The 26,514-nt window shown below is 35.6% G+C and overlaps 1 protein-coding gene across 1 annotated transcript in view; it reads right to left on the reverse strand.

The window, feature by feature from the left end:
- LOC128553844 (uncharacterized) overlaps positions 1-26,514 on the reverse strand; it is a gene marked incomplete at its 5' end in the record, with an annotated part of 50,472 nt that overhangs the window by 18,094 nt on the left and 5,864 nt on the right. The window contains 3 exons of the mRNA XM_053535028.1: positions 148-260; positions 1,966-2,005; positions 13,879-14,085. Coding sequence (XP_053391003.1) covers positions 148-260; positions 1,966-2,005; positions 13,879-14,085 — 360 coding nt within the window. The remainder of the gene's footprint in view (positions 1-147; positions 261-1,965; positions 2,006-13,878; positions 14,086-26,514) is intronic.

Here is a 26,514-nt window from a genome sequence, read left to right on the forward strand (position 1 = left end):
ATTATAAAATATCTCTTTACAACACCTTTAGAAAGTGGAAACTTTTATTTACTAAACATACTGATTTCATACTCATTACATCTATATCATTTTTTTAAATGGCAGTTTTCATATATGGCACTAGGAATCGATGCTTCACAAACAAACCTTATATTCGCTGGACAGATCGTCTATGTCCTTTGAGAAGACAAGCGACGTCCAAAGAACATTTGAAACGTTTATATGGCTGATAACATCCCATGACGGATCGAAAACAATTGCTGAAACAAACAGGCTTTTGAAATATATATTGACACTTTTATAATTTTATTGACTGTATTTTACATGCCAATTAAAGAAATACGAGACAAATCAACAAAAACTTAAAGTGCTAACTAAAAATATGTGATCTTTCTGTAATTTAGTAATACCCCAGTCACACATATGGTGTGGATAGCTACGTCTAGCCACGGATAGAAACGACGTAGTAATCCGTATCTATCCGTACCTGAGCCGCACCTCAAAGTAGTGATCCGTATCAATCTGTACCAACACTTGGTCAAAACGTATTCAAGACTTATCCAAAACTTGCAAGTTTCTCCAACTTTTGAACATGCACAAATGTTTGAGCGATTTGTTTCCCTTTGAGCGTAACTTTAGTCAACTTGGTTGAAACTTATTCATCCGTAGTTAGATAGATAGATAGATAGATAGATTTATTTCGATAATTGAGCAAACATAACATAGTTACAATACATGCATATAATAAAATTTATAATCACATATAAAAGTTGTAATATGAAGTAATGTGTTATGAACTATGTCAGTCACATCAATATCAAGGATGACACAAGACAGAGAAAAAAATCTCTTATTTCCATTGTGGTCCTTGGTGCCAATGGTCTGACATAGAGAGGCATGAAACATTAACATGAATATATATAAAAAAATTACTGAGTTCATTATTATAAAAAAACGTATATGTTATGCATATGTAAATATAATTGCTCAAACTAATCAATTTATGATTCTTAATTAAACGAAAGACAGATGAATAAATAGACACCAATATCACATCAATATCACAGTACATTGTGAAAATATAATTTTTAAAAAAAATGCGTTACAACCAGGGACTAGATAACAGGAAGAACACATAAGTTCAGCAACGAAGCTTATCGTTAAGAAAGTGGTCCTTTACCGCCCTTTTAAAACTAGATATGTTGGGCAATTGTCTTATGTGGGGAGGCAGCATGTTCCATAACTTGCAGCCCAAGTAGGAAAAAGACTTTAGACCAAAACCTTTAATTTTCGGTGGCACAAATGACCCATTTTGGCTAGATCTAGTTTGGTATGCGTGAACAGAATCCTGTTTAACGATATGATGACCCATGTAATCAGGGGATTGACCATTTTTTATTTTAAAAACATGACAAAGAGTAATTTGTTCAACTCTTCTGGAAACGGGTAGTTAAACATACTAAAACGTAGTTATCTGTATTGAAACGTACCTTGCCGTATTGATCCGTAGCTAAACACAGTTATCCGAGACTGCCCGTACTTAAGCGTAGTTCAACCTAGTTAACCGCACACCCGTCCACGCGCTGGGCAAGTTTCCAGGCGCAGTAAAACGTAGTTCAACGTAGTACTTATTCGCGTCCTGTATTTATTGTTCCACGTTTCTCACCCATTATTCCCGTACTAAGACGTACTGCTCCTTAACTTATCCGTGTCCTCCCCCACCCCACTCCCCAATATACCAATCCCATTCGCACCGTACCTCAACGCACGGACATATCCGTATGTGTGACTTTATCTTAACGCCGAGTCATGAAATGGCGATAAAATTTCTTTTTACAGATTATATTCAGTAAGAAATATCGCGCAATAGTTAAACAGATTCTTGCAAGTTAAGCTAAAGGTCTAAATAAATGCACAGAGCACGTAAATCAACTGCATATTCAGTAAGTTAAAAATATGTTTTACCTGTATAGAAGCATTTTGTTGCTGTTACGTTTTCTCCAATCTGAAAACCAAACAAAATAAAAGTAAGGATCTATTATGTATGCGAGGGCTGTTAAAAATAACGTAGACTGTTAAAAGCCGCCTATTGTGTATAGTGCAATGTGAAATATATGATTGTAGTTGGAAATCTTTGTGTAATTTGGTCATATATCTTTTGTAACATTAATACATTTAGGCGAAGCACGTAGAACGCTTTACCATAGCTACGCATAACCGTTTTTTATCTGTGTGTCATGATCCACTTGTTTACCAAATTATATGTCTAAGTGTGTCAATACGCTAAGGCGATATGCATCGAAAGTATGTAACGTCGTCATTCACTCACACAGCTAATGGGTATATATCCAGAAAAAATACCAACATTACGGGAATAGAAATACACAAACAAAATTTTTTTATTTCAACTTGGAAAAAGTACCATCTTTTAGTACTTCAGAAGCTTTGTCTGTGTTTTATGAATGGCTTAGTAAATACAACAGTGTTTTACTTGTTGTTCACAATGCACCCTTTGATTCTCGTGTATTAGCAAATACATCTATGAAATACGGTATGTCGGATAAGCTTTTTAACATTGTTGGGTTTGTGGACACTCCAAAATTATCTAAAATAGCATATCCAGGCAGACGTAAAGGAGAATACAGTCAGGCTGCACTTGTCAAAGATCTGCTAAATGTATCATACATGGCACACAATGCTGTCGAAGATGTCAATGCCCTGAGCGATCTATTTACTTTACTCTCAGAAAAATCGAATTATGATAGTAATGTTGTAAGTGTTGAGTGGTACTTTTAACATAGAAAGATTAAAAACGAAAAAAGGAACATCGGCACATTCAACACGTTAATTCAGCATAAATTCTAAGTAAAAGGCAGGCAGTAGTTTTGTCAGGAAAAGGTTACTGCTCCGATCATTTAGAGGTAGCATACCATCGTTCTGGAAAAGAAGGTATTGAGGTTATCCTAAAAAAGCATGTGGCGAGAGTCGCGGCAACTTGTTCTGCTTTGAGCAATTATTTCTCCGTGAAGAGTTCACAAAAGGCAACGTAGCTAATCAAATAGTATATCTTTTAAATCAATAGAAAAGTAAGATTTCGAGATTAGCGAATCAAAACATACAGTATTAAATTGTTTAGTGTTCTATGTTTCTGTCTCGAAAATTATCAGACTTTTAACCTTTTTACCGTTTGTTTATAATCATGACACAATTGTATTAACTTTTTACTGTAACCGGCACGTTTAGTGTTAACTTGCTTTTGTTTTAACCCTTAACCTACAAAATTCTGTAATGAACTTATCAATCTTTCAGTTTGGACAGTACCATTAAGTGTTAAAAGGGGTGCATACCAAAAAAGATGCTGACTGAATTTTGAACAGTGTAGATCATGATCAGACTGCACCGATGTGCAGGCTGATCATGATCTACACTGGCCGCAAAGGCATAATCAGTCGTGTTCAGCATGATAAGGGTTGAAAGGAAATGGTTATTATTCCGTCAGTCCATTTATCCATCTGTTCGTCTGTCCATCCATCTGTAATTCAAAGACGGCCTTGTGTTTAACATTATTTAATTGAAGTAGGTAAATGGATGTTTTAATTTTGAGTTTAAGGATTAAATGTTTGAAATGTATATGTCTAAATGGTTATGTATATTGTACATGTAGTTGTGAATATCGATGTTATTATTTATATGCAGATTCTATAATAGATAGCCATTATTTTAACATGTTTAACGAGTGAATTTCTATACTGTTTTATAAATGGATTTAAATGAAATAAACGAAAAAGTCACAGAAACTACAGACATTGTAGATGTTTTAAATAAATAAATTTTAATAAACTTTGTTACAAACGCCGAAAACTTCCAATTTTTAAAACTGACATGCTATCCGCTTATAAGTATGCACAATGATTATGTCTCATGTCCAAATAGGTGATTGCATAATAATAAATTGAAAGTAAAACTTTATCGCATTTGTCATAATAAATTGATACATGTAGTCATAATAATACAGTGGTTTCACTTTTCAACAGGAAAAAAATCGCCCTAAAGCAACAGAGTTACTAGAAATATACACTGATTTCTTTTTTCACGTTTATAAATGCCGAAACACAAAGTCCTATATCGACGTATCAGAAATAATACCAGTTCGGCTGAAAGTCTGTATTTCTGGAAAAAAGGCTGTTGTACATATGAAAAATATATAAAAAATAAGTCGAACAAAACGGTTTTATATAAAACAGCAGTTACCCCGTTTATATTACTTTACTTGCTAAATCTTGCAATGTTTGTAATGTCGTGTCTTGTTAACGGTGGCCAATTCTGTAACGACGTGATATAATGTCCTCAGAAACGACGCGCTTTTCGGCATTTAACTACGACTTTTTAAAGTTTTTTAGCGAAAAATCCAACGAGAACACATGCCTTTTTTATTTGATAATATTAAAGTGTGGATTCTGCAGCAGACTGTCTCAAAAAATAAAAGAACTTTGACCGCACAGAAAAAAAGATATAGGACAAAATGCATAAATTTGCACGTAAAAAATTATAACAATTTCGGCGTGTGCCCATTTGTTTTAATAAAAACGGCGGTCTTGTAATGCACTAAATACATTTAGATTTTGTCACATACACTGGAACAGTCAACTAAATGCGAAATCGGGGGAAAAATGAAATTGCCAAACTTTTAGTGAAATTATGACAGGAAAACGAGCAATTGACCTGAAAAACTGGGTGCCACCAGGTGGCGCTTTTAACGTGAACGCATAAGCGTCAAAACGAAAAAAGATATACTATCCTGAAAATATAGAAACTAATCTATAACTGTGCCAAATTTCATTATTTCCGTCAAACTTCTGCATTCCGCTCCTAAGGTGTGTTTTAGGTGAGAAATGTGTACCCTACCCTTAGGTATACTATAAGAGTCATTGTCATGAACCTGAATATATTAACCCAATTCAATCGAACATTTCTCACCTAAAACACACAAGCGGTAATTTATCCTCCACCGTGCACAAGTCATATTGTCTTAATATTTTATATCGTAGAGATACTCCACAAATTTTATGTTTTAGTGAACTTTACAGAAGCAAAAACTTGCGTGAACTTCCCTAATGGACATCCAGTCTGAAGGTCCTAGTAATGTGCACATGTCAGGCGAAATGTACACAAACAAAAACGGTATGCAAAACTTTCATAGTTATTCAGTAAAACTCGAAATGATGAATGAAATTAATTGACACCGCACATTTATGCTGTATATACACGTTTTAGCGTACACGTGTGGTTACACGATTCCACATCAGCTAATCAGAATAACTTTATAATCTAGACAGAAAATTCACTCTATGGAAGTTTATCAAAGTTTGTTTTCTGTAAGATTGATGAAAATATAAACTACGCGTTGTTTCTCTGAGATAAGAAATACCGAAAACCTGTGACCACTTCAAGGGCAATAGTATTACCAGTTGTTCAATATCCGTAGTACACAATAACCGAACTGCGCGTTTTAGGTGAGAAATGCGCGATTGAAATGGGTTACTATATTTTCCCGTAAATGACCATGGTTCTTATAGTATACCTAGGGTAGGGTATAACATGTACTGTGGCATTTTCTTTCTGGTCAAGTGCCAGTGCAACAAACGATTCACACATGGTCTAGAATAGCTAAAGCTATGCGAAATTCAAGAGTGAAAACAATAATCCGTGATTTGATGCAAACGTCAATCTATGACGCCTTAAATAAAGACCAATTATTCACGGTGCGCATCCTGTCCGAGATGCTTGCATTGGCATAAGTGTTCTAACCAAACAACTTATTATGACTTATGTATTGTTGTCAAAATCTGATAAAAGAAAATTACAGATATGAATTAATGTCAACTTAATGAAAGCATCTCGATGAAGTCACGACGACGTCAATGTCATTGACATAGCATTACTGTGTTCTGGTTTCCGGTAAGTGACTGTTTTCGATGAGGTGTGGCTCTAGACTATATGATCATAATCATGTCAAATTTGCAGTTAAGTTAGCAGAAAGATTGCCAATTATTATGGTGACTTTCTTCTTTTGCTTCATTAAAGTATATACAAGCTAGATGAAAATTCAGTTCTAACATCTTTTTGAACAGCCCTCGTATTATGTTTTTCTAATGGAGGTGGGTAGTAATATAAATGACCATGATACTTGAAAGTTACCATGAATTTCATAAAGTAATTAAAAACTATTGCGATTTCCTGATCTTCTTCCAGCCTAGAAAATATAACTTGTGCACATCTTTACTTCATGTTGATTATGTGTATGAAGTTTTATGGATTACATTTAAAGGTGTGACATCTTTACTTCATGTTGATTTTGTGTATGAAGTTTTATGGATTACATTTAAAACTGTGGAGGTAGTTTGCACCACAGACTTGATTGGAGGATGTTGGTATGAATGACGTACATTTACAAGCTGATCATTTGTATAAAGTTTTATTGCGATCCCTTTAGAAAGAAGTATTGTAACACCTCGAGAATTGGGAACTTACTATTTTCTTGTTTTCTTGATCCTTGTCAATGTTGGCGGTGATTTAAATTCTCACTGTGACATATTCTTGTAAGGTGAAAGTAACGAAACACACAGTGTGAGAGTTTTTTTTTTTTTTTTTGTTTATTTTACATAAACATATCTTTAGGAAAAGAAATTAACTTAGTGTGTTTGAATGCTTAAATTTTCTTTTCTATCGTCATTTGAAAAAAGTAAATTGGACTCTATTGCTTTTCTATTCAAGCAAGAAATAAAAACCCTATTACAAAAATGTATTTGCACATAACACGTACCTATAATTGTTATAATATTATAATTTCTTGCAATATCTTGTAATTTGTAAGACTACTAGGGGATGTACTTCGTGGGTCACCTTTCAGTAGGGCCCGAAAAAAAAATTGTACACATATGTTTTATCTAAATTATACACCCCCATGTTCGTTTAAATCTTATCCGAACTTTGTTTACTTTTAGGAGAGACATCTGTTTTGACTGGGTCATGTATAATCCTGATTTTTCATCATATTACACGATGCGAATCACTATAGCTTTAGCACAATCAATCTAAAGTATGTAATTGTTTGTTTAAGACAAGTGTCATCCTTTTATCCAATCATACTTTTGTGTAAATCATTAATATTTTCATGATACTCGCTGAAATTGTCACATTTCCTGACAGGATATGCATCAATCGCATTGCATTGTTGGACTATTTACCGTTACTAAGCAACATAAAATATTGTTGTCATCCTTAAAGAGATGTTAAGTCTTAGATTTGCCCCTGGTACATAATTTTACTGTATACCACTGTTTTATTGTATAAAGTATCCATTTTGAAGCATTTGGCAGAATTCTCCAGTAATTTGGGTTTGTGTCCAATTATTTTTTTTTGGTCACTTGGTGGTCATTGACCATTTAGATTTGTTGAATTTACCATGTGACTAATTTTGACCAATTTTTCTTGCCTACTATAAAAGGGTCAGATTTGTGACCATCTTGATAACTTCAGTTCCGAACAATAAGCTTAAGGGCACTTTTTGCTAGTCCTGAGAATTTTTACCAATCTTTAGCATAGATTTAAAAAAACAATATTCTCAGCATGAATTATATTGGTGTAAGCACATTTTAACATAAGGCTGAAGTAATTCTGATATTCATTTGGAAGATTAAAGGGAACTTTTATTTTTAGATTAGACTTCTCAAGTGAGTTTAATTAAATGAAATGAACGCTACTAAGTCTTTAGAAGTTATAGAAAGTCTATGCAGTCTTAATATTAAATACATATATTGATGTTTTACAAGTCCTCACTGCTAAACTGTGAATTATTTAGAATAGAAAAAGTGGAAACTTCACAGGTCGGTCAACAGGCTCGGTTTGACTGAGCCTGTTCATTGACGGTAGTGGAAATGCATGCTACCGTCCACGTCCTCTAGCCCCGGGTTGAGCAGAACTCAACATTTACACATGCTAAAAGTACAAAAAGCAATTTAGAGACATCCACAGATGTATTCAAACGGCGGTGAACATGGAACCTTCAATGATACACGGGTTGTGGCGTGTAATTCCATGAAAAGCGGCGTTTGGTCCCCAGATAAAGTAATGGGTTTGCCCCAAACGAGAAAACAATGGGCAGAACTAAGCAAACTGGAATTTAGAAAGGGTATCTGAGGTTATGGAGCCTGCACATCACAGGAACTGTCAAAAGACAAAATTAAAAAGCAGGCACCATATCCAAGGGGTGATCATACAATACCCAAAGCTATGAAAGCGGGAGTATTGGAGCCACTCTGGCCGAAATGGCCATGCTGAGAAACTAAACAGTACCATTAACACGACATAAAAGTCGTGCTCAACGATCTGAGAAGGTCGAAATATAACAGCCCTGATTGAATGTACGGGGAGACATTATACGGCCGCCACACAGCACAAACAACGCTGCTGTGATAATAAAATAGTTTAAAGTGGAAACTTCACAGGCCTTTTGAGATTTATTAAGTAATGAACAGAGTTTAATGCCCACAGCTAACACTGTCTTCTACATTTATACTGAGTTATATGATAAACACTGTATGGTATCTTGTGAATTGCTAAAGTACCTTTTAAATTTATCGTAATCAGCATAACATTTGATATTTAACTATGAATTTGTAATACAACAAACAAATTAAACTTCATGAACAGTTAGTACAGAGTTTCTAGTTTCGATCGGTCAAGCCCTCCTGAAATTATTTAGTTTCAAACTGAAGGCTAAATCCAGACAAACACAACCGCCCTAGTACATAACAGTATTATTAAGGAAAGGAGGGTGGGATGGGGTTCATAGGCAATCCCCCATTTCTGCCCTAAGGCTTCCTAGAATAACAGAACGGCCATGATGGCGCTATATCGCTCACCCGATTTAAGTTGCTTGCTTGAACAAATTTCTTTGATAAAGCTTCAGAAAAAAAAAATAGATGAGTAAAGATAATTTAAGATAACTACTGAAATGTGTTAAAAATTATACAGATGGTCCAATTTCTTTTGCTGTAGCTTAGAAAACAAGAAAGTGGGTCAGTACGTCCGGGTTAAGAATGTTAAAGATGAGAATTGAAATCTGTATCAACAATTATATATGTGGTGTATATTTCTATGCTGTATCTTCAAAATCAAGAAAGTCGGTCAGTAGGTCAAGTTTAAATCTATTCAAGATGCGCATTGAAATCTGTATCACAATGTATACAGTTGGTCCATATTTCTATGCTGTGCCTTCAAAAACAAGAAAGTAGGTCAGTAGGTCATAATAAAGGTTATTTAAGATAAATATTGAAACCTGTATCAAACTTTATACATAAGGTCCAAGTTTCTTTGCAGTAACTTCAAAAACAAGAAAGTAAGTCAGTAGGTTACGATTTGAGCAGTCTTGGTAGAGAAACACTAGAGTATACCACATGCAAAATATCTAAGCTCTTTTTCCCTATACAAGTCTATTTAAACCGTGTTCCCACCGGAGCGGGTCCAGTTTTAACCTTGAATAAACTTGGTAAAGGACTACTACATGATGCTACATACTAAATATCAAAGCCCTAGGATATGTGACTTTGTATTTTATTAACTATCACAACAGCAATCTTTAAGTGCCGTGTGGCCCTAGGATATGTGACTTTATATTTTATTAACTACCACAGCAGCAATCTTTAAGTGCCGTGTGGCGGCTGTAAACAGTCTCCCCGTACTTGTAGTCAGTGTTGTTATATTTTCTGGTCCTTTGGAATCATGGAGTCCATTCAACAAATGTGTAATAGAGTTCCGCTTAAGTCGGTGCTAGGGGCGTGAGAGTTGTTGCACAATTCCATTACCTCTCATGAACAGACCCAATCAAACAGAGTCTGCTATTATTCTTCTTGGTTGCATTCTTTGCTTCCAAATGATCTTTTAACAGATTTTATTAACTATCACAACAGAAATCTTCAAGTGCCGTGTGGCGGCTGTAAAAAGTCTCCCCGTACTTGGAGTCAGTGTTGTTATATTTTCTGGTCCTTTGGGATCATGGAGTCCTTTCAACAAATGTGTAATAGAGTTCCGCTTAAGCCGGTGCTAAGGGACGTGAGAGGTGTTGCACAATTCCATTACCTGTCATGAACAGACTCAATCAAACCGAGTCTGCTATTATTCTTCTTGGTTGCATTCTTTGCTTCCAAAGGATCTTTTTACAGATTTTATTTTGTACAATAAGATTTTCAATGTTTCCCCTATATAAGTCTTTATAAACCATGTGATCCCCCAGGACGGGGCCATATGTGACCCTAGCGGGATAATTTGAACAATCTTGGTAAAGGACTATTAGATAATGTTTCATACAAAATATCAAAGCCCTGGGCTTTATGGTTCTGGACAAGAAGGTTTTAAAAGATTTTTCCTATATAAGTCGATGTAAAACAAGATACCCCATGCACGTGGTATATATTGCTCGCAGGGTCAAGAGTTGAACAATCTTTGTAAAGAACCATAACAGCATAGCATATACTGAATATCTAAGCCTTATGGTTTACGGCAAGAAGTATTTAAAAGGTTTTTCCCTATACACGTTTTTTAAACCATATGCCCCCTCCTCCGGGGCGGGGCAAGTTTTAACCCCAAGGGGATAAATTGAACAATCTTGGTAAAGGACTACTACTCAATGCTACATACCATTTATCAAAGCCCTAGGCCATGTGGTTTTGTACAAGATTTTCAAAATTGTCCCTATACAAGTCTATATAAACCATGTTACCCAGGGCGGGCCATATTTGACCATAGGGAAATAATTTGAACAATCTTAGTAGAGGACCACTGAATGGTGCTACATACAAAATATCAAAGCCCTAGAATATGTAGTTTTGGACAAGAAGATGTTTAAGGCTTTTCTTTCTGTTGCCTTTGCAATTAGAGTTCTGTACTGAATTCAATTCTGTATATAATTTTAAAGAAGACCATCCAAGGAATATCCCTAAGAAGTTTCATCAAAATTGACCAAATGGTTTAGGAGGAGATGTTGTTTAAAGTAAAATGTTGACGGACGGAAAAAATTACAGACCAACGTAAAAAAGACAAGTGAATGAAGTACATGTATTGCCATGCAAGCAACTTAATTTCTCTACAGCTGTAGAACATTGTCAATGGTGTATAAACAATATTGTGCTATATATACAATATGTTATAATACAACAGTTGGATTAAAATTTGAATATACAAAAATCCATGATGACTGTTTATAACATCTATAAAAAGAAAGATAGAACAGCCTCGACAGCTTAGTGGAAGAGCATCCGCTTCGAGTGCGCGAGGTCGTGGGTTCGATCCCCGGCCGCGTCATACCAAAGACGTGAAAAATGATACAAGCAGCTCCCTTACTTGACGCTCAGCATTAAAAGGGAAACTGGCTTCTCTTCTCTCATACCGTCGTGGCGATGGATTCCATCAGGAATGAGGAATTGAGAGTGATTAACATAAGTTGTTGAACTAGCTTCGCAATCGAACTAAACAAATATGTATTAACTAAAAATAGAATAGTTTGAGCAGTTTTGGTAGTAAAGGGTTGCCAAGAGATCACTTCTACAAAATATGTTCGAAATCCGGCTAATAGTTTCTGAACAGAAGATATATAAAGATTTTCCTTTCGGTTGCCATAGCAACCAGAGTTCTGTGTGGAATTCTTTGAAAGGGGCCACATAAGGATCATTCCTGTGAAGTTTGGTTTAAATCTGCCCAGTGGACTTGAAGAAGAAGATTTTTTTCAGAAATTGACGCACGACGCACGACGGATGACGGTCACAAAAGCTCACCGTGAGCTCAGGTGAGCTAAAATGTCAGAGGAAATAAAGACACAAGATGAATTTAAATAAATACGATAGTAAGGAGGAGGCGGGAAACCAAACGTAGTTTGAAGTGGAAAAGTAATTCAAATGACATTACCCTTTATGAAATGACCATGCTAAATTCAATTTTTCCCGAAGAGGGTGTACTGTCCTAAACAATACTGTAAAATCATTTAATTTCGTGGGCATGAAATTTCGTGGTTTTGGTCAAAACGGCAATTTTGTTGGGATATGAATTCGTGGATTTCAACTTTTGAACATAAAATGAATGGGAATTTGTTCGTTGGGATTAAATTTTATGGATTGATTCAACCACGAAATCCACTAAAATTAGTCCCCCACCAATATTAATGATTTCACAGTAGATAGAGACCCATTTATATTTCTTATGATGATATGTATGAAGTTTCTCTAGAATTCATTTAAAACTGCGGAAGTAATATGCTCGGCAAACTTTACAGGGGATGGGGTTATTGATATCCCAACTTATGTCAACCCTCCAAACATAAATTTCGAAGTACTACGTTGACACTTCATTGTGATCATGTTTATGCAGTTTAATCGAATCTATTAAAACTGAGGGGAAAAATTCTTGCCACAAATTTGCGGGAATAGGTAAATGATGCCTAACACCTTTTTCTATCCATCCCAGAGAAAAATATCACGAAGATCTAGTCTAAAAACAAGGAAGAATATCCATCAGGGAAAGCCACGTTCCAAATACGCAGCCTCCCAAAAGGCACACACGAACAACACTCGCACACTACACACACATACAAAATAAACACACAAGGACAAAACAAACAAATACAGGAACATGGTGGGGCATCGCTTTTGTACGGTCAGTGGCAAAACCACCACCGGGGAGTTTAAACCGGTTTATGGTGCACCTAACCTCACCATGTTCCAAAGTCACAAGACAGTGTAAATAAAAGTTATCCCCGCCAGGTGAAACCCTAACATACGTAAAGGCAACAGAAGGCATGTAATGTAAAACACAAAAAAGCTCTTGTATATATGTTTATAAAAATGCAATCCTTAAGAACCTGAAACGTATGTACTCAATGCCTTTGCAGAAGACAGAGCAACAAGGGAAACACCCTTAAGGGTCCGACGAAACAGGCCAGAAGATGGAAATCTTAATAGCTCAGTCCTAGTGGGATTTTAAAACTACTACTCATAGAGTCCTCCACCTGTTGCGTCAGACACAATCAAAGAGGAAGCGTAGCGTCCAACTGTGAAAGGGCTGAACACCAAATATGCGGTGTGTCTCAAAACAGTTGGGTCATAACCTCTTTTCATAAAACGTTTTATCACTTTACTAAATACAATTGGAAAATTGCCATGACCCAAAATCTTACGAAGTTTGTATACCACATCCCCATAATATAAAAAGCTGGTTTTCATATACCTTCTCGCAGAAGTGTCTTTAAATTGCTATTGTATTTCAAAATCAAATCTGAATTACGATAGTTAAATTTGGAAAACTATTTACGTAATTTATAATAACGGTAGCCCTAACCTCAAGGTTGTTTCCCTTGTTGTTCTGTCTTCTGCAAAGGCATTGAGTACATGCGTTTTAGGTTCTTAAGGATATATATATTAGGGTTTTACTCGGCGGGGATAACTTTGGAACATGGTGGGGGTAAGAGTAAGGTTAGGTGCACCATAAACCGGTTTAAGCTCCCCAGTTGAGGTTTTGCCATTGACCGTTCCAAGGCGGTGTCCCACTTTGTTCCTTTGTTTGTTTGTTTTGTCCTGGTGTGTTTGCTTTGTGTGTTGATCATGTGCGTGTGTTGATCATGTGCGTGTTTGGGGAGGCAGCGATTATAGAACGCGGCTTTCCTTGTTGGATATTCTTCCTTGTTTTTATGGAAATAAGATCGCTCCACAAATATTTCGTTTTTGATTGACCGACCGACCGATTGATTGACCGACCTACATATGACTCGCACAACCTCCCTCAACTTCGTTTGCCGAGGTATCAATAAATAAAGTAAATAAAGACCCGTACCTTGTTCATAATGAAAGAACACCCACCATACCAGTCTCCAAGCTGTTGTTCATTTATGTCTGTATTCTTGCCTGTAAGTAATCTCTCTTTCTCTATATTGATACCTGCTATCGCCAGTAATGCTTTCTGTTTAGCGCCTGCATTGTTACCAGCATGAAATGCATCTTGGCCTTCCTGTATCAGTCTATCAATGTTTCTCGCCGACATCTACAAAACGAAAAAGCAATACAAATTGTTGAAATGTTCAAGCATTCCTTATATTGAAAATATTGAAAACTGAATAGTGGCTTACTGAAAATATAAACAAATACTGAAATTGCTTGCTCTGAAACGATAATGTTATTATGCAAATTCGATGTAAGAGCGTAAGAGAGATTTATGAAATGAATATATCAGTGATATAGAAAGGTCAATGTAATTGTCTAGGTCCTTCCCAAACAAGAAACCATCACAAAAATATAGGTTTGGATTACTGATTAGCTAGCGAAGTATATATTTAAAGCAATATTAGTCTCCATCCTCCTAACACCTCGCACCAGCCATGTTTTTGACCAATCGGAATAATTTGAACAATTTTGGTAGAGGGTTACACAAGGAACATGTGTCAATCGGGCCAGCAGTCACATATGTTTTTTTTTTAATTTTCTAATATAAACATGTATCTTTTCTTTCATATTTCTTATTAATTGCTACAACATTCTATCCGGCGATATCAAGAAGAAAATCTGCAACCGATTACTTCTGACACATTCTTATCTGTCTTTCACAAGAACATCTGTAGCATAAGAAATAAATTTAGTATATTAAAACAATCTTTTGTCTAGATTATGATACTCTCTATTTACAGAAAGTAAACTGCCAGTTGCATTGATAAGTCAATAAGTGACCGTTTTGGAACATTTGCATATATCAAAATAAAGAAACAACTTAATGCCTCATTTAAAATAAAAAATTTATGTGGAAAACCACAGATCGCCCAAAGACGAAATAAACAAAAATGTTGCAGGTTTGGTTTGACTGAGCCTGTTCGCGGACGGCAGTTGGAATGCAAGCTACCGTCCACGCCCTCTAGTCCCGGGCTGAACCAAACTCAACATTCACACATAATATTACCAGAATGTAATCCAAAGACATCCGCAGATGTATTCATACGGCGGTGCACAAGGAACATTCTATGATGCACAGAGTGAAATTCTATGAAAAGCGGCGTATGGTTCCAAGATAAAATAATGGTTGTGTCCTAAACGAGACAACAATTGTCAAAACTGGGATTTAGAGAGGGGATCTATGGCTATGGAGTCTGCATATAACAGAAACTTCGAAAGACAAAATTAAAAGGCAGGTACCATATCCAAGGGGTGATTAAACAATACCCAAAGCTTTCAAAGCGAGAGTATTGGAACCACCCAAAAGTCGAGTCTGGAATCACAAACGAGCTACCTTTGACTTTCGTAACGAAATACCGCCCTCCCCCACCCCACACCGGTAATTCAAAACAAAGATCGGTCAATTTTAACACTCCCCCCACCCCCCACCGGTAATTCAAAACACTGATCTGTCAATTTTAACACTTTCTGATATTTATACGGGGCAACTATGAATTTTGCCGATAGATATTTAGAATTTGCAAAATCATGTATACCCATTAGCATTGCACTATTCTTCCTAAAGATTAACCAAGGCCTAATATAAAAATCCGGAAAATAAGTCGACAACGCGATAGAAAAAACGCAAAGCTATGTCAGTTGGTAAATGTTTAGACAGGACTAGATACAAATCGCTGAGAAACCAAGCATATGATTAAGCATGCTAATGAACGTTTCTTTTACATTAAGCGACAATATCGGAAACAAGTAAAATTATTAGTTAAGGAAAATTCATCGAATTGTTAATGTTTACCATCTTTACTAAATAATGACGATTCACTTGTCTCGTCTTATAAAACCGACACTAAATGATTTGTTTCGATTCTATTTCAACCATTGATGACTTCTTTCCACCCCCTTAAGACAGTAAAGCAATAAACTGCTTGGTAGCTTCGTTATTACTAACAAGATGTACTTGATGTTCTTTCAACCTTCTTGTTAACAAGGCAAGCTGATCTAATGAATTTAATTATTGTATGTTAAAAGAGACACGTTTTACTATTTGTGAACCACTGAAAATGTTATTTAACAGGTCTCCAGATCTAAATATATACAAAGAATGTTGGAAAACTGCAAATGTCATGCCTTTATTTAGAAAGGTGATAATTCCAAATTTTCCAATTATCGACCTGTTTCTCTTATCAGTTGTTTAGGGGAAGTTATAGCCTGATAATTCAGTTTGACAATTTTTAACATATTTTTACCTGCAAATTGACAGCCTGAGGAAACCTGTTTTCCTACCGTAGCGCCACCAATATTACACCCGAGATATGTGGGTGTATGATAAAGAACGGTAACTTCTGAAAGCAATAATCCATGGTTAAAAATAGAAACGGAATTCTCACGGAAAAGACAGACAGGAATCATGTACTTACGAAGGATTCCGAACATTTTCGGGCCATAGACAAATACCAGTTTGTACCTCTCATAGCTTTTCCAGCAAGTTGTAACGACTTTTAAATATGTCAGAATAAACTTATATGCGCGTAATAGCTATCAAATTGTAAGATGTTATATTAATGCAGACCTAGTGATCTATGAAAATACACGCGTAAACAGTTTTGGGCGAGATTTAGTGATAACAGCAGGTGCTCGGAAGTGCGAGTAAAAACCAATCAACAGCCGCCATTGTTGTACACCGTCGATAAAAATGAGCTGATCTATTATTCGTGTAATAGCACTTATTAACTGTCAAATTGACAAATAATGGATGATTTATGTGACATGACACTTGACAAATTCAAACGGTGGACGATAAATGCACTTAAAGTGTTTCTTTCCCGGAGAAATAAGTCTTTAAATGGAAACTTGGAGGAATATTACAGCCAGGTATTTTCATTGTATTTTGTCTCGAAAAAAACTGCTTTAGCTAGCATATTTCATTGCATTTTAATATGATAAAGAATGGTAATCATAATCACTGAATATAGTAAAAAGTTTTACTTGTAGCCATATTTGTTGATGAATAAAATCAACCCCCACCCACCAAAAACCAAACCAGATTTATACATGTCTGCAGCAGTCTGTTTTCTATATAATTTTGATTCTCTTAATGTATATCATTGCAAGGAATTTTATTATCCTTTGTACCTGAAGAACTAATTTCTAATGCTGTATGATTATATTTTTTATATCTGTATTTTTCAGTCAGAGTGTTTTTGTGCTTGGGAAGAGAATCTCCCTGTAAATGAGAAGGCAGAGCGGATAGAGTTGATACTGCTTGACGAGTACAAGGAAAAGTTGAAAATTGATGGCGATATTATTCCAGACCCCTTCTCTTTAACATCTGGCTGGAAAGGGGAGAAGTCTACTATGAGTTATTGGCCGTTGATATATATAACTGACATTTCCACGTATCTGAACTGCAGCACACCAAAGAAAGTTGTACATCATCTGTTAAATGAGTATAAAGAAGGGAAAGGTTATACATACTTCGATTGTGAGTGAGTCAAGGAGACATACCTACATAGCATTCATCCAAATTGTGACAAATGTTTGTTAAAAGCGAAAGTAACAACTTCACAGAGTGTAAAAACTATGATGTTTTTGTGATAGTTAGGAAGGATAGTGCCAGTCAGTCAGGTGGAGAAATCCTTGGAGGCTGCTGCTCATGTACAGCTGGTATGTTAGGGACTTGTAATCATATTGCAGGTGTGCTGTTTCGAGTTGAACATGCAATTAAAACAGGGACAACAAAAACAGCTTCAACTAACAGATTGTGCAAGTGGAATGTTCCAAAAAACAAAACTACCATTAAGCCTGTAAAAGTGAAATCAGTACCGTGGAAAAAAGGCTCCTACAGTAAAAGAAAATGACATTGAAAAAGAAAAGGAAAATCTAACACTGAAGAATGCATTTACACCGCTTTCGAAAACATGAAATAATGAAGTGAAAGACCAGGACTGTATGCGAGAATGACTCTTTAACCTCGTGAAAGATGAAGTGCCAAACTTGTGCTTCGTACTATTACAGGAAAAGCGATGATTTCTTGCGCCTAAGCTAGACATTCCCCCATCACTGTGCCCTGTGTAAGTGATGAAACTGAACTGAAAGAAACATTTTTAAGGGAAATACAGCTAACTGCTGAACAGTGCACAAATGTCAGTAATGCCACCAAGGAACAATCATCTTCCCAAACATGGATTTCGCAAAGAAAAGGCAGGATAACCGCAAGTATTTTCCAAAGGGTTTCACAAGAGTGAGAAAAGATCCAAATGCTGACCCGACTTCTCTAGTAAAAACTGTTATGGGCCAGAATAATGTAAATCCGACTATGGTCATGAAACATGGTTTGTCTTTGGAACCAATTGCGAAGAAATCATACACGCAACAAATGCAAACAACGCATAAGAAGTTTAAGGCTTGTGACTCTTGACTAACAATCTGTAACGACAGTCCTTGTATTGGGCAAGTGCCGATTTGAAAGTAGAGTTCTCCTGTTGTGGAAAAGGTCTATGTGAAATCAAGTGCCCAGAATCAGTGAAAGACACTATTCCCTCTGACCAAAATCTGCCATACCTAGTCAAAGAAAACAATGACTATTCATTGAATAAGACACATCCATACTATTTTCAGATTAAGGGGCAAATGGGAATATTAGGTAGGGAATACTGTGATTTATTTGTTTTTACATTTCATGGACACATATTATTGAGAATCATGTTTGATCAGGCATTCTGGGAGACATTGAAAGAAAAACTTGTGTGGTTCTGGGAAAAATATGTGTTGAAAGAACTTTTGAAAAAAGACATTAGAAAAAGCCCAGTTAAAGTAGTCAGCAGTGATTGTCGTCCCCTAACACCAGAACCAAAACAGTTGCCAGCGGCCACATTACCCAGAGGTGGCAATGTCAGACGAGCACTGGACCCCATTCTGCCAAATAACCGTGCCATAAAATGCCGCAAAACCTCCAAAAAAACAGCCAATTTATCTATGCGGATCTTGTGGTATTGAGTGCAGTGAAACGCCTCAAACAGAAGGCGAACAGTCGGTCCATTGTGACATGTGCAGTGTCTGGGTACATTATACATGTGCGCAGGTCAATGATGAACAGTTGTTGAAAATGAAGGAATGGATCTGTGACAAGTGTTGTTGATTGAATAGAAAACAGTTATGGTTGAAAAAAAATTCGGTCAGAGTAAAAATCAGTACTTAAAGAGCAAATGATATTTAAAGCTAAATTTCCAGTGACTTAAGCAAATGTTTTACTAGGTGAACCTATTTTGTAGGTCATTTTTCTAATATACAATTAAATTTAAGTTAATTTCCAAGCAATTAATGCAAAAGTTCCATAATTATCTGCTTATCCGGTACCTTCCTGTACCTTCCTCAAAACTTTATGTGCAATTTGTTCATTTAAAGCAGCAAATTTATTCACTGAAAGTGGTACTAAATCGGATCATTACAATAACCGGACAAGTATGTAAAATATTCTCCTTTTAGCTACTTTCTGGGAATGTAGGAGTGGTGAAAAAAATGTTTACAAATGATATTGAGTTGAATTTAGCATGATATTTACATTACCTCAAAGCAATCTACATGCTGCTTATAATTTGATTATTTTTATTAGTCTGTACACAAAAAGATAAATTTACACATCATGTGTAAAAAATAGCATACTTTTTCATTATAAACTAGAAACCTTTCTAATCCGAAAACCCCTCTAATCCGAACTTTTTTGTTGGTCCGAGCATGTTCGGATTAGACAGGTTCCACTGTATGACGTTTTGCCGCCCGAGTGCATAAATAGTGTTAAAACACGGTTTTGCTATGAATTATTTCGATTGTAATATGTCTTAATCTAAAACAGCAGATGATATATAGTAGCGCTCTTTCTTGGTCGCAACAAAAACATTGACGTCACCGCACGCTAACGTGACGTCATTCTAGCGCAAGAGTGTTTTAACAGAGACAAGCATATTTGAACGGTAATAATATGGGGAATTACAATTAATGGAAATATTCAGAAACTTCTTACTTTACAAAAACATGCATGCAGAAATATTTTAGGATCAAGCTACTCGGACTTCAATCAAGCTCTAAATCGTCTGAACATGCAACGGTTTGATCCGCGACTGTTTTATCAGAAGGCATGTTTTATGTTTAAAATCGCAAATAATATGTAACCAAATTGTATATGTGAAATGTGCAATCCAAAGGAAATGACAAGTTACACCTCTTTAATTTTACGATCAAACACGAACAGAAATTTTCATATAGTTACGTAATATGCAATCAGACCTGTTCAAACGAAGTTTACTGTATTCAGGTTCAGTTGTTTGTAATATCTTACCTGTAGATATTAAAGCGTGTCGCTTACTGTTTTAAAGCAAAATGTAGAAACGGATAAATTTGTCATGAAATATGTATGTAATGTTGTTTATGAAATATCAATGTTTTCTGTTTTTGTTATACATTTGTATCTTACTTTCTAATTTCATACTTATGATATTATTTTCTGTTTTCAATTGAACCATATTTTGTAAATATTTATACTATAAGATGGCCTCATGGACCGTTAGCGTCAGTTAATGAGTCACCCTCTGTAAATAAAGAATTTACTTACTTACTTACTGTAATTAATTAATTACCTTATAAATATAAATACTTCAATTTCTTGCTTCAGTAACTTCTTTGTTTGGTGCTGTTAGGTGACTTAACATCCACATGGATAATAAGTCAGACTGCTACACAAAACAATTTCAGCAGTATTTGAGACCTTTTGGACTGGTTCAACATGTCAATGCCCCTACTCATTCTGGTGGTCATATTCTTGACCTGATGATCACAAAGCTAGAAGACAAACGTGTGAATGTCTCAGAACCTTTGCCAGATTATTACATCTCTGACCACTGCTTTGTCAGTTGTAACATTGAACAATGTCGCCATCCCTTGATCAGGAAAGAAATCAAATCTCGCAATTGAAAATCTGTATCCAGTGACATTACAAGCAGAATTCGGTCAATTAAATAACATTGTAGTAAACTCGTCCAATGTCAATGATCTTGTGTCTGAGTTCACTAGAATCACGTCAGACATTGTTCAGAAACATGCCCCTCTAAAGGAAAGAATTATTCTCTGTAGACCGACAGTTCCTTGGTACTCAGGATACCTAAAACAGCTGAAACAATACAAACGATCAATAGAAAAAATCATAATGAATGACAAATCTGACCTGTCAAAGAACGTATATAGTGGTGTAAGAAATGTATATAGTGCTGAACTTTCTAGGGCCAAGGATGAGTACTACCAGAACAAGATTGGAGACGCAGAAGGAAACATCAAAAAGCTATATGCTGTAACATATTTCGAAGGACAATCCGCTCCCATTACACACAAGTGCAGTATCTTTGGCAAATGACTTTCTACGATACTTTGCTAATAAAATAATCAAGTTGAGAAATGATCTTGACAACACATCAACTGAAACACCCAGCAATGGTAATTCTCCCTACTCAAATCCACCTGTGATTATGAATACATTTATTGCGTTCAAACCACTTTCCGAAAACGATATTTTGAAACTTGTATATGCATCAAAATCTACAACTTGTGAACTTGATGTGATACCAACTAAGAAATTAAAGGAGCATTTTTCACAACTTGCTCCCGTTGTGACAGAAATTGTAAATCAATCAATGCTATCTGGTGTGTTCCCTTAGGAATGGAAAAGTGCTGTGATAAAAACTTTGTTGAAGAAGAAAGGTCTCCCACTTGAACTGCAAAACTATCGCCCAGTGTCAAATTTAACGTTCCTCTCCAAAATTCTAGAAAAAGCTGCACTAAACCAAATCAATACGCATATTGAAGCTAACAATCTCCTCCCAGCTTACCAAATAATATCATGGGGTTGATACAGCAATGGTCAAAATGTATAATGATCTTTTGGAAACTATAGATAAAAATCAAATAACAATCGTGGTCATGATCGACTTGAGTGCAGCGTTCGATACCATCGATATCCCGATATTGATTCAAATCCTTCAAGATGACTTTGGTATACATAGCACTCCATTAAAATGGATAGAATCTTATCTCACGAACAGAACAATGAAAGTTTTAGTCGAACAGTCAGCATCTGACACGGAGCCACTGAGGTTTGGTGTCCCGCAGGGTTCTTGTGCCGAACTGGTGATCTTTACCCTGTATATATCGGCACTCAACCGAGTGGTGCAGAAATATCCAGCTGATCTCTATGGATACGCGGACGACCACATGATTGTGGTAAAAATTCAAGCGGGAAATTCTCAAAATGAGACAACTGTTCTTCAACAACTCAACAGTTGTCTCAATGAAATCATACAATGGATGACAACCTTCAAACTGAAAATGAATCAGTCTAAAACTGAAATAATTATGTATGGAACCAGACAACAGTTAGCGAAATTGAACATTACAAGTGTAAACTTTGGTGGGTGTGACGTAAAATGCGTCGATCATGTCAGAGACCTGGGTGTAACTACGACCAATATACTCAACTTTGACCATCACATTCAGAAAAAGTGTCAGATAGCTCATGTGCAGTTACGAAACCTTAGGGCTATACGGAAAAATCTCACACAAAAGTCAGCTGAATCATTAGTGCATGGATTGGTTCATTCTCACATTGACTTCTGCAACAGTTTATTTACAGAAATTCCAGCCTACCAAATCCAAGCGCCAAACTTTTGAAAGAATTACACTGGCTTCCAGTTAAGGCTAGGGTCATGTTCAAAGTTTTAGTAATAGTCTTCCGTGTCATCAAAGGTACAACTCCAGTATATGTGAGGGAAATGTTTGTACCTACTCGACAACGTTACAGACTTCGCTCACAATGTGACACTAAGTTTAACATCCCTAGACGGCGAACAAAATTAGCAGACAGATCTATGGCAGTCGTTGGTCCCAAATGGTGGAACGATCTATCTAGCTATCTGAAAAACATTCAGTCTGAAGCCAGCTTTAAATCAAAACTGAAAACACATTTATTTAAGCAGTTTCATGAACAATGAGGGTAGTCTTGTCAAAATACAAAATATCAGAAGTGGTGTAAAATAGTATTTATACATGTCCAAATCTCTAAATCTAAGTTCTAGAATCCTGTTCATATTTTGTATGTATATATTTTAAATGTGTGTTATGTAATTGTAAAGCGCAATAGAATATGTTATAATTTTTTCGCTATATAAATGCCTTGTATTTTGTATTTGTTTTTGTTTTTTACTTGTAATTTTCTCTTTATATATATATATATATATATATATATATATATATATATATATATATATATATATATATATATATATATATATATTATATATATATATATATATATATATATATATTGCAGATAAGTTATGAACTCAGAACTGAACCTTTACTTACTTAATTTTGTTAGGAGAAGGGCCGTCATAAATTCTTGTGTAAGTTGTGGTCCGACCCATTTGCTTTAAACAAATTGCATGTTCCTCTTTCCATATTATTTTGTGTACTTATTATACTACATGTTTTCAAAAGCAATAAAATACGAAAAAGAGACCACACACCCTGGCGGTCATGTTTTGTGACAAATCGAAATAATCTGAACAATCTTGGGAGAGGCTTATGCAAATGTGTGTGAAATTATATCAAAATCGGCCTACCGGTTAAGGAGGAGATGTTGTTTGAAGGTGTGTTTTTTCAGGTCGTGCAGCCCCTAGTTGCAGCCAAGTGGAAAATTATGAACAATTCTGGAAGATGTTGTTTGAAGAAAAGTGTTGGCGGACGGACTGATGGACGGGGAAGTTCATGCACTATATGCCTCTCTGGTCTTCGACATCGGGGCCATAAAAAATGTAACCAATAAAATTAGGTTTTTGTCTTAGTGGGTGATACAAATGAAAAACACTTGAAAAGGGTAATCTTACACTTCTTTAAATTTTTCTTCAAACGCTATTTATGACAAATGCTGAGTAAGATAACTCGCATATCATTCATCATTATATGGCATAAATATTGTATGTCAAAACAAGTTTAAAATTATTTTTACGTAAAAAGACATTATAATCCTTTAATTCTTTATCTGATAATTTTTCTGTACACCCTAATAACACTTTTAGACATGTCTATCATTTTTTCTCCTAGTAGACCTTTTCGGCGAAAATGGAAATGTGCACGACTGCGTAAATGTTTCAAAATTCTATCAATTTTGTGGGGTTTCCTCAAAACATTGGACATACCATATTTTGAATATCAATACTTTTCACGAGTAATTCGGCAAGTTTACACACAAAGTCAAAACAGGGACATACGTGATAAAAATTTTGGCGCACAAACTAACCCTGCGACAAGTAAGGTCAGTTCTTCATTGAGAGGCCTTACTCAGCTGTATCATAACTATAAGACTTGGCATTAATATTAACTAATGGTTGTCTAGACAAAAGAGGCATGTCCTTTTTAATGTTAATGATTTTTTTAAAGTTTTATTTAATTTGAATGAGAACTTTAAAAAGAGCTGAAAACGACAGTTATTCAATGTGAAGGACAGACGGACGACGGATACCGCATGTCTCACGGATCTTCGACACCCGGGGAATAAAAATACTGCTGGTTTTAGTTCTGTTCAGATTCAGCAATAAGAGGACGGCCATTAGACAGTTAGAGGAGCGTGGGCTGCCAGATTTTGCTCAGACTCATTTCCCCTTAATGTGCGTACAAAGAAAATATCTGTTTGCATAAAATGAAATTTACAATTATTGCGAGAAGCAATTTTGCGCGTTTCTGGAAACCATAATTTTACTTCTTCTGTAAACAGTATCATAAACAAATAAACATGTATAAATGGATGAAAGGTATATGTGAAGCAACAGTTAGACCTTTATACGGTGTAGACGGTTAGGCACAAAGGTAAAATTTTGTTATGCAATTTTTAGCTCACCTGTCACGTAGTAACAGGGTGAGCTTTCGTGACCGCCCTTCGTCCGTCGTCCGTCCGTCCGTCCACAATTTCCTTGTGAACACGATAGAGACCACATTTTGTATTTGATTTTAATCAAACTTGCACTCAACTTGTATGGGCATAATATCTCGGTTCCTTTCGAAAACTGGCCTATCATGAGTTCCAGAGTTATGGCCCCTTAAAGGGCCAAAATTTGCTATTTTAGGCTTGTGAACACGATAGAGACAATATTTTGCAATCAACTTTAATCAAACTTGCACACAACTTGTACTGGCATAATATCTCGGTCCCTTTCGAAAACTGGCCAGATCCAGTCATGGGTTTCAGAGTTATGGCCCCTTAAAGGTCCAACATTTGCTATTTTGGCTTTTGCATCCATATGGAGACTTCATTTATGGTTTGATTTGATTTGATACAAACTTGCAAAATATCTTCAACAACAATAAATCTTGGATTCCATGATGAATCTGTCAGATCAAATCATAGGTTCTGGAGTTATTTTATATCTGATTACCTTCCCTTGATTTTAATCAAAATGGATTTATCTCAGTAAGTACTTATAGGACTCATTTGAGATTTCATTATTGTCATTAGTTGGACTCAGACAATCAGGGTAGATAACTATGGACTAATTTTATGTCAAATTACCTCCCTTTTTTCAAATTAGAATGGGTATATCTCGGTAACTAATGAAGATACTGATCTGAAATTTTATGTATGCCATCAGATGGACTTAGACAATCAGTGAAGATACATATTGACTGAATTTATGACAACTTACCTCCCTTTATTTTTATGTAAATGAATATACCTAGCAGCTTCTATTGAGATTGGTTTGAATTATTATTTATGTCTTCCATGGTAAGAAATTTCTACTTTTACTTACTTTTCTAATATATTGTTGTAAAGTCTTGTACTCTGTATCTTCTACATGCGTATACCAATTCATGATTACCTCCCCTGATTTAAAAAATGGATTTATCTCAGTAAGTATTTATAGGACTCATTTGAAATTTCATTATTGTCATTAGTTGGACTGAGACAATCAGGGTAGATTACTATGGACTGATTTTATGTCAAATTACCTCCCTTTTGTTTCAAATTAAAATGGGTGTATCTCAGTAACCAATGAAGATACCGATTTGAAATGTCATTTATGCCATCGGGTAGATAACTTTTGACAGAATTTATGACAAATTACCTCCTTTTATTTTATGTAAATGAATATACCTCAGCAGCATCTAATGAGATTAGTTTTAAATGTTATTTAAGTCTTCCAGGGTAAGGAATAGTCATGCTAGTACAAAAATGCAGCATTTGAGCCAAGGACCCTCAAACTTGGTATGGAACTTGGCTATGACTAGTACTTGTCCCATAGATCAAAAGGGTCTGTTACCAGAAAATATTTATCCTGATGATATTTAAAGTGTATGCCTATGTGATCTATGTCAAAACTTGATCTTATCATTGAGAGCAATGATACTCAGGTGAGCGATATAGGGCTATCATGGCCCTCTTGTTAAATTTAGTTGAGATAAGCAACCTAGTTACTGCACGAGAAACAATTTACATTCG

Source organism: Mercenaria mercenaria, unplaced genomic scaffold (genome assembly GCF_021730395.1).
Source record: "Mercenaria mercenaria strain notata unplaced genomic scaffold, MADL_Memer_1 contig_4380, whole genome shotgun sequence".
NCBI lineage: Eukaryota > Metazoa > Mollusca > Bivalvia > Venerida > Veneridae > Mercenaria > Mercenaria mercenaria.